We start from the raw sequence: 14,465 nt of genomic DNA, 5'->3' as shown, positions 1-14,465 counted from the left end.
ATCAGTGTCACTTGGGAGGTGGGGGGTGGGGGTAGGAGTCTTGAGAAATGCACATTCTCAGGCCTCCTTAAACCTACTGAATCAGAAACTCTAGGGTGGGGCCCAGTGGTCTGTCTTTTAAGGCCTCCTGGTGATTTGGATGCACATAAAGTGTGAGAAGCATAGCCTCACCCTATGGATGGGTCACCCAGGAATTTGTTAGATTGAAAAAATAATAACAAAACATTAATGTACATTTGGACTTTTCTCCAAAGTCCTCCCTAACTGCTCACTTTGGTTCTACAGAAAGTTATTTTTTTAAAAGATTTTATTTATTTCTTTACTTGAGAGAGAGAGAGAGAGGGAGGGAGAGAGAGAGTGAGTAGGGGAGGAACAGAGAGAGAGAGGAACAAGCAGACTTTGCATTGAGCATGGATCCTGCTGTAGGGCTCGAACCCACAACCCCAAGATCATTACCTGAGCAGAAATCAAGACTTGGCTGCTTACCTGGCCGAGCCGCCCAGGCATCCCTAGAGGAAGTTATTTTTATCATAAAAATAGAACTAATCAGGGGCACCTGGCTGGCTCTGTCATTAGAGTCTGTGACTCTAGATCTTGGGTTTGTAAGTTTGAGCCCCATGTTGAGTAGAGATTACTTAAAAATAACGCTAATTACAGGCCAGTGGTTGATTTTTAAATGAACATATTTTGTCTTTTGTCTTCTGTATATCACAATTCAGGGAGGAGGGATAAGGAACCCTCTCTCTTCAATGGGAATATAAATGAACGGCTTACTACTGGTGATGAAGAAGGACTTCAAGAAGCAGTTAAGACAGGTAACGATATGTATAGTGTAAGTTAAATGAGAAGTACAGATAACGCCAGAATGCATCTGCGCCTTTCATGGTATTTTAACAGAGTAGATGTCAGCGCACCTTTAATTTATCCACAAAAGCATCCGATATCCTGTTAAAATGATGAATTAAAGTATCTCTGGTAATTTGACCACCTTTTCAAAAAGATGCTGCTTTTAGTTGTTTCTACACAGCCAAGGTCATTCCTAACATGGGCATCATCTTCTGAGCCTCTGCCATTACTGCACTGAGGCTTCCTAACAAGCAGGAGGGGTTAAATCCAAATACTGACCTCTGATCTTCAACCTTGGATGACCTGAGCCTGGGCCCATTCAGAACGAGTAGAAACTTGTCCATCATGGTACCAAGTGCAGTACACTCCTCCACATGGCCTCTCACTATCAAAAGTACAACTGGTTGTCACTTTCTAACTTGAAGAAATTAAATGCTGACTTATTCCAACAGAATAACAGCCCTTAGAGTTGCTTGGTGCTGCTGCCTCTTGCTGTAGCACAAATGAAAGTGGCAAATTGGACGTTTCCAGTTTTCTCCCCATAGCCCAAGATGGCCCTTGGCCAGCATCCCCCTGCCTGTATTGCTAGGCACCCCTCAGTGGTTTTCCACACCAAACCATCCAGTTCCTATCATGGAATGTTTGTGCTCCATTGCCCTGATTCCTCCTTTTGTCACATTACAAATGGAGTGATAGAAGCTCTAGGATTCCTTGATGTCAGCTGGGGTCTCTAGTTAATGCTACCAAGCCCACACTTGGTGGCATTCCCAACCTACCCTCAAGATTTCTGCAAGTCCCTACAGTCCGTAAGAGCTCAAGATCGTCTGGCAGAGTGTTTATACTTGTGCGTGAAATTCCCCCAAACCTATGCACTTGAGGCTGATTATATATATGGCGGGAACCTGAAGCTGGGACAGTGGGGTGATGGGGGGAAGCTTCATACTGAATATTTGACTCCATTGTTTTCAGTAGCCATTGCAGAACTTTCCACTTCCTCGGGGGCCCCTGAGTTCTCCTTCCATATGACCTCTCCTCTGTTCTTCTCCTCCTGCAAACCGTACCTTATTGTCCCTTCTTGGGGAAGAAGCTTGGCTGCTTGCTGGCTCATATCCTCAGCATCTCACCTCCACCACCAAACAGCATCTGATGTCACTGCCAGGCAATATATGAGTGTATTATCTTAAGGCCAGTTTCTTCTTCAAGAGGACTTCTGAAGCCAGCAGCTAAAATTACTAAGGTTTTCAGATCTGTTGGAAGCCGAGCTAATAGGATGTCCCTGCAGATCTGTCAAGGGCTGTCTCTTTCTGTTTACTTTGCCATGTGTCTTTTCATCTAGATACTCAAGATAAAAATGTGCCATGTACGCAGCTTCTGCACTTTCTCCAGAGGAACATCATCCTTGCCGCTGCCTCGGTGGCAGGAATCCTCGTGGTCACAACGTTGTTGCTGCTGGCATTGACCACGTGCATCAGGAGGAAACGGCCATTGTGAGTGGCTCTTAGCTCCCATTTGCTTTGAAGAATTCATGGGTATTTGTGACAATGGAGCCCCAGAGCTTCTTGCTAATCCTGGAGTTAGGAGGAAGGCAGGGACATCTAAGCCTGGTTGTGTAGTCATAAAGTACAATGGCCCAGGCTATGAATTTTTAAGCATTGTCTTGGTGTTTTTTTTTTTTTTTTAAGATTTTTTATTCATATATGACAGAGACAGAGAGAGAGGCAGAGACACAGGCAGAGGGAGAAGCAGGCTCCATGCAGGGAGCCCGACGTGGGACTCAATCCCAGGTTTCCAGGATCACATCCCAGGTTGAAGGCAGCGCTAAACCACTGGGGTTGCCCTGCCTTGGTGGTTTTTGATGCGTAGCTGGGTATGGCTTGGACCCTGCTTGCCTCTAAAGACCTTAGGTTAGGCTACACCTATTTCCACACTGAGGGCCACTAAATGAGGAGATGGTACAGCCTCTGGCTGAAAGATTGGAAAATAAAAATATGAGGGCAGGGTGGGATGAGGCTGTGGAGGAGAGGAGCTCAGGGCTATTTGGCCTGTTCACAATGGGTCAGCAGTATTGGTTGTTAGAATATTGAAAGATCCCTCCACTGGTCCTTCCCAGGACCTCCCACAGACTTCCCAGTCTTCCCCAGGATCCTGCAAATGAAGGGTTAATGCCTGGCCCAGCAGTGGCCCTCCAGAGCTCTGCTCTGACAGTAGCTACTTTATTTGACTACTGTCTGTCTGTAGCACTTATTAAATATATCAATTATCCATCCCCCCCCACCCACCATGAGAGGGCTCTGGCACAGTGGCCACAACCATGGGTAGGCACTAGAAAGTAAATGGCTTACAAGATTAAGCATTTGCAGTAATAGCACCTTGAAATTATGTGCCTCCATCTGTATCTCTTGAGACACACTGCTTAATCACAGGGAAAAGCAGCTTCCCAAGGCCCCTTGGATCCTCCCTAATACCGCATTGTGTGTTTGGCCTGTCCATAGGGAAAGGCGGCTGTGGTGTGGCATGGGAGGGTGAAGTGTCCTGCCCCACCCAACTTGGAGGTAACAGTACTTAAATTTGCCCACAAGAGTGATGGAAGATTTAAAGAGCTTCTGGAAATAAGCTTGACCCACTTCACAGTTCTTACTGGGGCTTATCTAATCAGATTTGTCACTTCCCTTCTGTGCCTCTTGGAGGTATCAGAAGTGGTCAAGACTGTGCTTCCGTCCCACAGAGGCAATCTGTGGAGAGCCTGTGTTATCAAAAAGTAAAGGAAAGGAGTTTCCCAGAGGCTTTCTGGTGCCCAGAGGCAAAATAAATTTCACACATGACAGACCTCCCTCAGAAACAGCCCCCTATATCACCAGCCAATGAGTAGACAGTAGGAATTCCTGTCCAAAAATATGGACAGAAAATCAAAAAAATATGGTTTTGTGTCTTTTATTTTAGACATCCTCCAGCAAACACGACGTATAATGTTTTTATTATGAGTGGGAAGTCTTGGTGGCAAAAGTATCAAGAAAAGAATCTCAGAAAACACAGCGATAAACAGAAACAGTTGTTGAAGAGCAAGTCCCGTATCTAAGCCAGGTGGTGTGGCCAGCCAACGCAGGACTGGAAGCTGTGGTGCCAAGCAATTCTCCATCCAGACACTGTGGAGAGGCATTTGGATTTCTGGCTGTGAGGTGTGCTCTACAAAATGTTTACCTTCTCAGTGCAATCTTGAATGGACCAAGCAACAAACGTTTTACCGCAGGATGCTTGTAGTGTGGTGCGGCACTCATGGCTAGTGCAAGAGACTCAGCACATTTGCCAGAGGACAAACCTGACCAACTCTGGGTTGACTGATTTATTAAAGCATCAATTCTCTGATTCAGCCATTCAGAGAGCAGGTATTAATTGAGCACCTGATATGTAGACAATCTCAAAATACATGAGGCAACCAAAGATGCTGGAAGCAGGCCTGGCCCTCGCAGATTTCCAGGAGAGGGCAGACAGCTGGCTGAAACTCTGTGGTGGTGGACTGAGGCCTCTGAGCTCAATGGCAGGAAGGGTCGGGAGGGGAGAAGGGTGGGGGACGCCTGGTGTTGCAGGAGCACGGAGAGGCTGCCAGTGTAGCTCAGCAGCCCGGGGCCCTGCGCTGGAAGGTGGTGTCAGCAGAGCGGGATGCCCTTGCTGCAGGGCCGGGACGCAGGGGCCTGCCCCAGGGCTGGGCAGGGGCGCCTGGATCCTGCAGCCTCCCCTCGGTCTGCGCCCCAGCCGCCACCCGAAGCGGCTGCACACCCTCTGCGGCCCCCGGGGGGACTGCGATGGGGGGAGGCCGCAGGGAGAGGACCCCCACGGCAGTCGGGGAGCGGGAGGGCCGTGGCCTCCGCAGAGGGTCCGGGTCCAGGCGGGCGAGGGCATGGGCCTTGTCCTGCTGGAAGGCATCGGGGTGGGGGGCTCGCCTGGGTGTGAACCGGGCTCTAGGGAGGCAGGTGCCTCAGGAGGCGGGGCAGGGGGGGCACATCGGAGGGACCCACGGGGCCCGAGGGCAGCCAGAGCAGACGGAGAACTGGGGGAGGACCTGGGTGCGTTGGGGAGCAGCAAGGCCGGAGGCACGGCAGGCACTCACCCCTGCGCACGCAGAAGACCGGGCTCCCGGGTGCTGCTGGCCAGGCACCGGTGGCTCTTGTTCAGACACTTAGAGTTTCCCCGGGTGCAGGCCGAGCCTGCCCTTCCCTCCACTGGAGAAGGTTCTTTATTTGCTGCAGCCTCCATGCTCCTTTCCTGGCTGGTGCACCGCAGTAAGTCTCCTGGGGCACCTGCAGTCTGGGACCCATCCTGCACGTTAATAAGCTGCACTTGCTGAGAACCTATTGCAAATGTAAATTCCTTGAGGCATGATTGTCATCTTATCTCAAGAGAAGGAAGGCTCAGAGACATAAGGTCACCCGTTAGAGGTCACATAGCTAAGAGGGCAGCCTGGATTCTGATCCAGACCCAGGGATCCGCTGGAGTAGCCTAGCCCCTGTCACCCTTCAGACCTGCTGAGGAGGAATTAGTAGGGAGGACTTCTAGTCTCCTTTTTTTGGGAGGTGGAGTGAGTGAAGCTGTCCCCAGGGATAGAGGGGTTCTGGAAAAGCAGGCCTAGTGGGTGGCTTACATCAAGGACTCCCTTCGGGTTTTCCCAGTCATATGGTTTTTTTCGTCTGCTCTCCCAAAGTGGGGAAGCCCTCAAAGCTTTAAGCCATGGGGAATTGGAGGACAAGTCAAGGCCAGGCTGGATCTGAGTGGGGCATTCCTCTGTATCCCTCTCTCCTCAGTGAAAAATCAGCCCACTTTCTTGTTTGAATCCAACTGTGGCTGGCTCAGGCCTTGGCATGGGTGATGGACCAGCAACAGGGAGTCACTGTGACTCTTTGGGTCCAGGTTAATGCCCCTGACAAGCCCTGCTGGCTTCAGCTCTTGGCAAACTCTGTGGACCCCCTAAGTATACAGCTGACTCCAGTTCTAAGGGACTTCCCTTTGAGAAGTGGGATCCTCTGTCCTCTTTTTAAGCCACCCCCCCTGCCCCCCGCCAGACAACATGTTCTCTCTTTGAACCAAATCCTTTCAAGTCTGAGAACTTGATGTTGAATCAATGGCTGTAGACAAAGACAGACAGTGAGAGATACCTGCTCATGGAAGGTTTACTGGGCTTTTCTGGGGGCAGCTGATGGGGCAGTCTGAGGGCAGAGGTAGCTCAGATGCCTAAAGGTTTCTGGTGGTCCTACATAAGCAATTAGTCCTGGAGCTCTGGAAGCCCTGGGCCTGTCTTGTGCTGGTCTGAACCATCCTTCTAAGCCCCCAACAGTGTCACCACTGATCAGGGAGGAGGGATAGAGGGACTTCTCAACTCCAGGTATGTCCCATGCTTGGCCCCTGGGAGGCTGGGCCCAGTGGACTCCAGTATCGGTCCTGCCTTGACCTTCTCTGAGCCTCAATGTTCTCATTTTTGCCATGGGGGTAGGAATTTACCTCTTTCATAGGGCTGTAGGTGGTTCATTCAGCAAGAACTATTTATTGAGCACCTGCTGTATGCCAGGTACTGTGCTGGGCTGGGGGCATCGAGGAAGTAGAAAAGGAATTAGAAAAGCCTTCCTGGCAGTGGATAGCTGGTGTCCCTTCAACTTGGAAGGAGGTAAGGCTGTCAGGGCTTAGGTATACAGCAGGCACACCATAAATACCAGACTCTTCCTTGAGCAGCTGATAGGTTGCACTCCCACCCTCATCCCATCCTCATCCCATCCTCATCTCATCCTCATCCCTACCTCTTGGGACCCTAGAACCAAGAGGCAGCCCACCCTCCTTTTGGCCTCCCACCCCACCCCTACCAGGCTCCCATTTGAGGAACAAGTTCAGGTCCGTGTTCTGCACAAAAGATTCACAGCAATTGTGTTTTAGTTTCGAAAAGGCAAAAAAAAAAATTTATTGTTATTATAGAAACCTAATAGAAACAGAAGAGGAAAGGAATCTATACACAGATGAAGGTAACAGTAGGTAAGAAATGAAAATAAGGCAGGGATGCCTGGGTGGCTCAGTGGTTGAGCACCTGCCTTCGGCTCAGGGCATGATCCTGGGTTCCCAGGATTGAGTTCCACATCAGGCCTCTTGTGGGGAGCCTGCTTCTCCCTCTGCCTATCTCTCTCTCTCTCTCTCTCTCTCTCTCTCTGTCTCATAAATAAATAAATAAAATCTCTTTTTTTAAAAAAAAGAGTAAGGCAAAGTTACACCAGATCAGGTCCTTAAAATATCCAGACTCATAGCTGGGGAAGCCCCATGGAAACAGCCAGGCTGAGCCCCAATTGAGAGGCCTGGACAGAGTGTCCTCTCTCAGGTGAGACTTCCAGCTGACCATCCCCATAAGGGCCGTACTTATAGGGCAGATAACAGAATTTGAAATTAAACATTTGTTCACCTCCATGCAGTTTGGAGCAAGCTGCATTTCCATGGTATCATGTTTCTATATTTTCAAGGAGCCCAGGCTATGTGTGTCTGCCTCAGCCCAGCCTGGAGCAGGAGGGGATGTGACACAAGATTTGTAGCTCTTGGCATCCAGAACAGAAGGGCCAGTTCTGACCTGGAGGCCAGATGATATATTTTAAACAGGTTCCCAAGATTATTCACAAAGCACGAGTCTCACGAACAACATTTTTTGGACTGCCTGTGTATATGCGGGCCTAGGTGGTAGGTTATATGGGACAAATCACAAAAACATTGATCTATACAGAACAGTTAGACACCTGTAACCTCTGGATTAGTGGATCCATTGCCTATGGATGGGCTCACTGAGAGCCTCCCCTTTCATTTCCCTCTTCCTCTAGAGTTGACTTCCTGTGTTCTTAGTCAGCTGTCCTGCTGGGGCCTTTCACATTCAGCTCCATGGTTTGTCTAGCCAACCTGGCCCTGGCTGGGTGAGGGGAGGGTGCCAGACAGCACAGAGGACTTTGGGGTCAAGCCCTGTGGAGGCTCTGGGCTCCCAGCCTCTGCTACTTACTTGCTGTGGAATCTCAAGCCTCAGCTTCCTCTTGGCCTCAATTTCGCTACCTGTAAAATGGGGCTAACCTACTTTGTGGGGTTGCTGTGAGCATTGCACCTTCGCTGGGGCCAACACATAGCTCAATATAAAGGAATAAATAAATCTTAGCTATTATGATTATTCTGCAAAACTTTGGCAGTTTGCCTGCCCAGCGTCCTTTCTCCCTCCTTCCAACAGTAGCTTCTGACTTCCCTTGGGTTCTCCTCCTCCATTTCAATGTGGTGTGCATGAGGCATGTGACCTAGTCCTAAGCCACTCTCACATGGCATCCAGGGGCTTCAGGGACTAGCTGGGGGATGGATGTGTGATCTACTCAGCCGATGAGCTGTGTTAGAGTTTTTGCTGGGAAAATTGAGACATAGATTCTTTTTCTCCTCCCCTTCCTTTTTTTTCAATAATTAGTAGCCAGATATATATATTTCAACATTTTCCAAATATAAAATATTTCAGTGAATCATATCCCATTCTTATAGGTTTAAAGATCTCATAGATTTTATTCAAGATTCTTGTTTCTTGAGCAATATTTGAAGCTGAGTCACTATCTTGACCACAGAAAGAAAAGTTGTCTGAAAATGAAGTCATCATGTGGAGGAGGTAACAACCCTTGCACTATCATTTGAGCACTGAGCAAGCTTTTCCTAAAGGCTATCCCTGTGATTTCATCCATCCATGCCATACTTACACCACAATTATGTGCTAAGTGCCACTCCAGTTGCTGGGGACACAGCCAGGAACAAGACAATCCCCACCTGAGAGAGGTCACAGTCCTGCCCCAGGACCTTTTCACTTGCTGTTCCCTCTCCCCAGAATGCTTTACCCCTGATATCTCCATGGCTCCCTCCTTTACCTCCTTCAAGTCTTAATGCACAGGTTAGCCCCTCAGTGAGGCCTGTCCTGACCTCTTCTACCCTCTCCTGATTTATTTTACTCCTTAGCACTTGAAACCATCTGCTATACTCAGTAGAATACCTAATTGTTTTTCTGTCTCCCCCCATAGAATGTTAACCTCCACGAGGGAAGGGATTTTCATCTGTGTTGTTCACGGCAGATCTAGAGTACCCAGAACAGAGTGGCATAGCGTGGGTGCTCAGTGTTGAATAAATAGGACACCCAAAAGGATTATTTGAAGAGGTAACGCTGTCATTCTGTTTGAATGCTTAAGAAGGAGCCAGCCACTTCATGATCCCCAGGGAAGGGCATAGTGTATGGCTGGGGTGGCAAATCAATTCTCTTTTGACTCAAACCATGCTGGATTTTTTTTTTTCATGCTGGATTATTTTTAAGGGAGGGTATCACTTTCAACCTTTAGGATCCCAAGATGTGCTTAGTAGGTTATAGTACTCAAGAGCTGCCTCTGGAGGGCACAAGGGAATTCCGTTGCTGCGCTTGGACTTGCATGCACTCACTAGCACGCTCTAGAAAATCGGGAAACTCGGTAGATGGTGATGATGGTGGCAATAATGGAGTGTTCGCTTTGAGGCCTGTTTTAATTTTCACAATAGCCCTACGAGGTAGGTACCATTCTTATCCCCATTTCCTACATGACAAAATGGAGGCTCAGGTAGCTTGCTCAAGGCCCCTGAGGTATAAGCAGCAGAACCAGAAAGAACAAGGAGATAAAAGTCACCGTGGCTTGGTCACCCAGGTGATTCCCTGGGTGAGAGGAGATTCAGGAGGGGTCCTACGGGGAGGGGTGTCCTCTGTTTTGGGATCATTGTGCTGAGGTGTGATATTCTTCTGTGGCAGGCTGAGTCACCTCCCCCCCCTCCCCCAAGTCCCATCCAAATGCCAGAGGTTTCCCTAGCAGTGATCTGGTGACCAGTCTGGCCTGCTTGAAAGTCAGGTGAAACTGACACAGCCCCCCACCCCCGCACTGCTCAATTTGGGGACTGGAAGGCTTCCTGGAGGAAGCCACATTTAATCATTGACCTGGAGGAGTAGGAGTCAGGCAGTTGAGGAGGTGGGTGGGGGAAGCGAGTTCAGGCTGGGGCACTGCATGGGCAAAGGTGTGGAGGCCTGACGGCAAGCCACTAATTTCTCTATGCATGTGTGGACAGCAGGACCAATGCACTGCAATTTTTCCCAGCCCACATTTCCATCCGTCATCTGTTTGCTCTTTCCTCTGAACGTTCAAAAGACTCATCTACCTTTCTCCACTTTCGCAAAACACAGGGCCTTATCTGCAAGCCAATCTCAAACTGTCTGAGCCTGAGCACCGGCTGGGCTGGCCGGGCCTCTGTAGTTTCAGAAAGCAACCTCTAGGACCGCAGAGAGTTGGAGGTTGGCTGAGCCAGTGCCTCATAGGGGCCAGGAGTTCCCTTCTTAGGCCTGATATCTTGGAGATTGGAGGCCCCAAAGGCTGCCACCCTCAGGCACTCCCCATAGCAGCCTGCACTCACCTTCCTGGTCCTTCCCCCGCGGGTGAGCTGTGGGACCACAAGGCCCAGGCTTCAGTCCCACCTGACCATTGGGTATCTGTTCTTCAACCTCTCTAGGCTTCTCTATCTTCACTTGGAGAATGGATTAAATGGGTTATATGGATTAAATTGTAAACTGCTTATGGTGGTGGCACATAGTGAAGTGCTCAGTAGGTGCTACTAGGACTTTTACTGTAGATGATGTGATTCTGGTGCTCTGATTTCTGTTCTCTTCGCTCTGCTGGGGCATTCTTCTCTCCTACAGAAAGGACTGTCCAGTGTGGAAACAGATTTGTTTCTATACTCTGAGTTTCGTGATGCCTGCAGGGAAAGGGAAAGTTTCTAACAAAAATGGTTTGGGGGAAATCTATGTAGGAGAAAAGTATTCCAGCCTGGAACTCAGATTTAAAAAAAAAATGATTTCTTGGGGGGTGGATTTAGGTAACTGGGGGACAGTAGAGCCTGCAGAGAGGTCCCCAAGAAAGGCCTGAGGTGGAGCATGGAGGAATCATACGGCAGGCTGTGGGGCTGAGCCCACTTCCCCCAAAGTGGCAGGACCCAGAGAACAAAGGTTCTTGGGGTCTCAACAGTGGTGTAGGATATCCCCACACCACCCCCGAGGCTGCACGTGTGGGTAAGCCACTGAAGACGTCCCCATGTGTTCCAGAAGACAAGGAAGTGGTGGGTGAGAGCCCCCTGAGGCCTTGGGGTGCTGGAGGGAGAGAAGAGGAGATATGGACACCACGCAGGTGCAGTGGCCACACAGCAGGGTGTGCTGTGATGTGAGGTCACGTGGTCACCCTGGTGTGGGTGAGTGTGAGGGAAGGGCGGAAACAAGGATGAGGAGGGGGCTGTGGCCAGAGCAGGAGGTGGTGATCAGCCAGGTGTAACATGCAGCGAAGGTGTAAAGCGGGGTGGCAGGGAGTGGGTGCGCACTGGGGGACACACTGTCTCCGTGTCTTAAAGAAATGACTGATGCCTCTCAGAGTCCTCCTCTGGCATCTCCCATGTGCGTTGGGGCTCCTCTGTACACACATCCTGCCCAGGCTTCCACCATCCCAGCCCTGATCTCCCTGTTGACTCAGCCCTGTGATGCATTTCAGGGCTGGGACAGGTCGTCATTGCTGTCCCAGTGCCTGGCACACAGGAGGTGCTCTGAACCTTGGAGTTATGGCTACACTGAGCAAATTTCTCCTCTCTCTAGCTCTCTCAGCCTGGCAGGCCTTTGGGCCCATGTCCGCCTGGGAGGGGGAAGAGAGGGCAGTCCTCTTTCCGTTGAGTCCTGGGGATCAGCCTCCCACTGCCACTGCTCCCTGCCCCCATTCTGGCACAGGTAGCCCCTCTCCTCCTCCTTGGGTTTGGGGATGTTGTCTGAATGGTCCCTTTGCATAACCCCTGCCTGTAGCTAGCCTCCACTCCTGAGTGTGGGGCAGGCACTGCTTGGTCCCGGAAATGCCCTCTGCCCTCCCCGGAGCGTGTGACTTTCCATTTTCCTTGAACGCAGCACTTCATGACTTTGCCGTAAACTTCAGACGCAGCCCCCTTTCCTGTCTTCACTACAAGGAAATCAGTTGAGTTTCAGAGAAACCAGCTGCTAGGAGCGCACCAGGCCTTCCGGCGTGGGTCCCTGCCGGCTTGGGCCTCTGTGCGGCTGCTGGCATACCCAGGTAAGTTGCCACTCTCTGGCTCACTGCCCCTGCCCTGCCACCACAGCCACACCCTGGGGGAACTTGGGGCAGTGGGTGGAGGGTGAAGACTCCATGGGGCCTGGCCTACTTACCCATTGCCTGGGCATGTGTGCAGGTGGTTAGCCGCAGGGCCTCAGTCTGGGGGCTTGGGCTGCACGGACACCCAAGTTCATTTCTTGGGTCCCAATTCTTCATCTAGAACCAGCTTTTTGTTGGCGTTGGGGACCAGAGACCTGTGGCCCATTTGCCTCGATATCAACTGCACATCCTCAGGTACGTCATCCTAGGTGGAATGGCCCCTGGCCGCCGCCATTTCCATGGCTAGCCTGGGTCTGGTGGAGGAGGACAGAGTTAGGAGGCCCCTGAGAAGGGCCAGGAGGGGCTGTGGATCGGGAATGGGTGGTGTCCAGCTGGAAAAGGAAGCAGACACTGCTTGCAACCACCCTAAGGGAAGCAAATTCCCTGCCAGAGTGTCAGCTGAGTGGTAGTTTCCAGGGGATGCAGAGATGCCTGCTCAGTCCTTGCTCCTGCTGGGCCCCATCAGGGTGACACCCTTGGTTCCAGGAAGCAGAGAATCTTCCAGAGAAAGCAAATATGTGTTCTGTCCCCTGCCCCCACCAGCCCCGTGAGCATGAAGGTGGCTTGTCAGGACTTGAACTTGAACGACAAAATGCAGATGAGTCCTAGCAGGGGGCCCAGGACAGGCTTGAGCCACTTGTAAGGGAGCTCCGGTTAAAGGGGGACCCAGAGAGGGCAAGGAGAAAACGGTTTGAATCCTGCTCAACCGCTGTGTGTCCTTGGCAAGTTGCTTAGATTCTCTGAGCCTCAGTTTCTGCATTTGTTAAATGCAGATGCAAATACTGGCACCTTGCAGATGCCTGATTCTTGACTCTTGGATGAGAGGTTGCAAAAATGTCCCAAGCAGGAAAGAGTCTCTGCAGGAAGAAACAGGGCCCCTGTGGTGAAATGACCCAAGATGGGCTTCCTTACTCTTGTCTCAACAGGGTGGTGAGCACACGGTGGGTGCTTACTAAAGCTTTGCTGAGGGATCAGAGCCAGGGACGCCTGGGATAAAAAATGTTTGGGTGCCACCTCTGAAGCCTCTTCTCTTCCAGGGCTGTGCTTTTTTCCCCTTTTTTACGTCTGTCCTCCTGTCTCCTTCACACAGCCCTGGCAGGGATACAGGGCACGCAGGCAGCCTGGACGGTGGTTAAGTGTACACTCCGGAGCCAGGTGGCCTAGATTCCTAGATTTGAGTCCTGGCCCTGCCACCTTTGGTGTGTGCTGTGCAACCTTAGGCAAGTCACTGCACTTCTGTGTATGTCCAGTCCTGGATCCATAAATCCTTCACTCATGCACAGGGCTCTTGTGAGGATTAGGTAAACGAATATGGTTGACCCTTGAAAAACACAGGGGTTAGGGGTGCCCAAACCCCATGTATTTGAACACCTGCATGTAACTGGACTCCCCCCAGCAAACTTAACTGCGAATGGCCTACTGTTGACCTGAAGCCTTCTGATAATATGGACGGTCTAATACATATTTTGTATGTTACAGTGTCGTGTACTATATTCTTACAATAAAGTAATCTAGACAAAATAAAATATCATGAAGAAAATCCTAAGAGAAAAGACATTTCCTGTACTGTAAAAAATCTGTGTGTCACTGGACCTGAGCAGTTCAAACCCGTGTTGTTCTGGGATCAACTGTATATCTAGAATGCCTGGCACATAGTAGGTGCTATCTGAGCATGTTGCTATAATTCTAATGGTCACTACTAGCTCTGGGAGGTCATGCTCTGGACTTTGTAGCTTCTGGAGATTCTCCTGGGGGCTGCAGTAGCCAGACTTCTCCATGCCGACCATACCCTGCCCCCAACCAAAGCATAGGGTCAAGGCTGTCGTTCTTAACTGGAGCCAATTTTAACACCCCTTGACTCCCTAACAACATTTGATAATGTGTGGAGACATTTTTGGTCATGACTCAGGGGGTGTTGGCATCTAGTAGATAAAGGCCAGGAATGATGCTAATCACCCCACAATGCACAGGACAGCACCCGGCTATCCCCACATTTCTATCAGGCCCTGTCTTCCCAACTCATCATCCCACCTTTCCCACCCCCTAAGCCTCTCCTCTTCTCCCTTTTACAGTCACAGAGACTGCCTGACACCCAGAGAGGGAAAACTCCTTGTTGAGGTCACATGGCCTTAAAACCAAGGCAGTAGAGCTTGGGTTCCACGGGGACTGCTCTCATGATATTGTTGTCGATCAGCAGACACTTAGCAAGTCTGCTGGATGCGAAGACCTATTGCCAACCCCAGAACATCCAGCTGTGGGCCCTGACTGTTGAAGGAACCTCAAAATGCAGTGACGCCTGGGCCAGCCTAGGATAAGAGCCCCTCGGGATCCAACTTAGAGCAAGAGATTCCATCTCCTTTCTTTTTAAAAAAATTAAAAAATATA

The 14,465-nt window shown here is 50.3% G+C and overlaps 2 protein-coding genes across 5 annotated transcripts in view; both read left to right on the top strand.

The window, feature by feature from the left end:
• The window catches only part of C5H2orf92 (chromosome 5 C2orf92 homolog), a 45,064-nt gene extending 41,132 nt beyond the window's left edge, over window positions 1-3,932 (top strand). Inside the window, exons 11-13 of the mRNA XM_041755418.1 lie at window positions 720-815; window positions 2,183-2,333; window positions 3,787-3,932. Of these exons, the coding sequence (XP_041611352.1) occupies window positions 720-815; window positions 2,183-2,333; window positions 3,787-3,922 (383 nt within the window). The 3' untranslated portion in view covers window positions 3,923-3,932. The remainder of the gene's footprint in view (window positions 1-719; window positions 816-2,182; window positions 2,334-3,786) is intronic.
• Window positions 3,933-4,118: 186 nt separating this feature from the next.
• LOC121491045 (tyrosine-protein kinase ZAP-70) overlaps window positions 4,119-14,465 on the top strand; it is a 31,794-nt gene continuing 21,447 nt past the window's right edge. Inside the window, exons 1-3 of one of the 4 annotated variants that reach the window (XM_041755413.1) lie at window positions 4,119-4,229; window positions 11,819-11,981; window positions 12,202-12,275. The gene's annotated coding sequence lies outside the window, so the exon portion shown is untranslated. Of the gene's footprint in view, window positions 4,230-10,873; window positions 11,125-11,818; window positions 11,982-12,118; window positions 12,276-14,465 lie in introns of those variants that run through there. The other 3 variants (XM_041755414.1, XM_041755416.1, XM_041755415.1) reach the window with 3 other exon arrangements.

The sequence above is a fragment of the Vulpes lagopus genome, chromosome 5, assembly GCF_018345385.1.
Source record: "Vulpes lagopus strain Blue_001 chromosome 5, ASM1834538v1, whole genome shotgun sequence".
Taxonomy (NCBI): domain Eukaryota; kingdom Metazoa; phylum Chordata; class Mammalia; order Carnivora; family Canidae; genus Vulpes; species Vulpes lagopus.
This window is presented reverse-complemented; position numbering and strand designations above follow the sequence as displayed.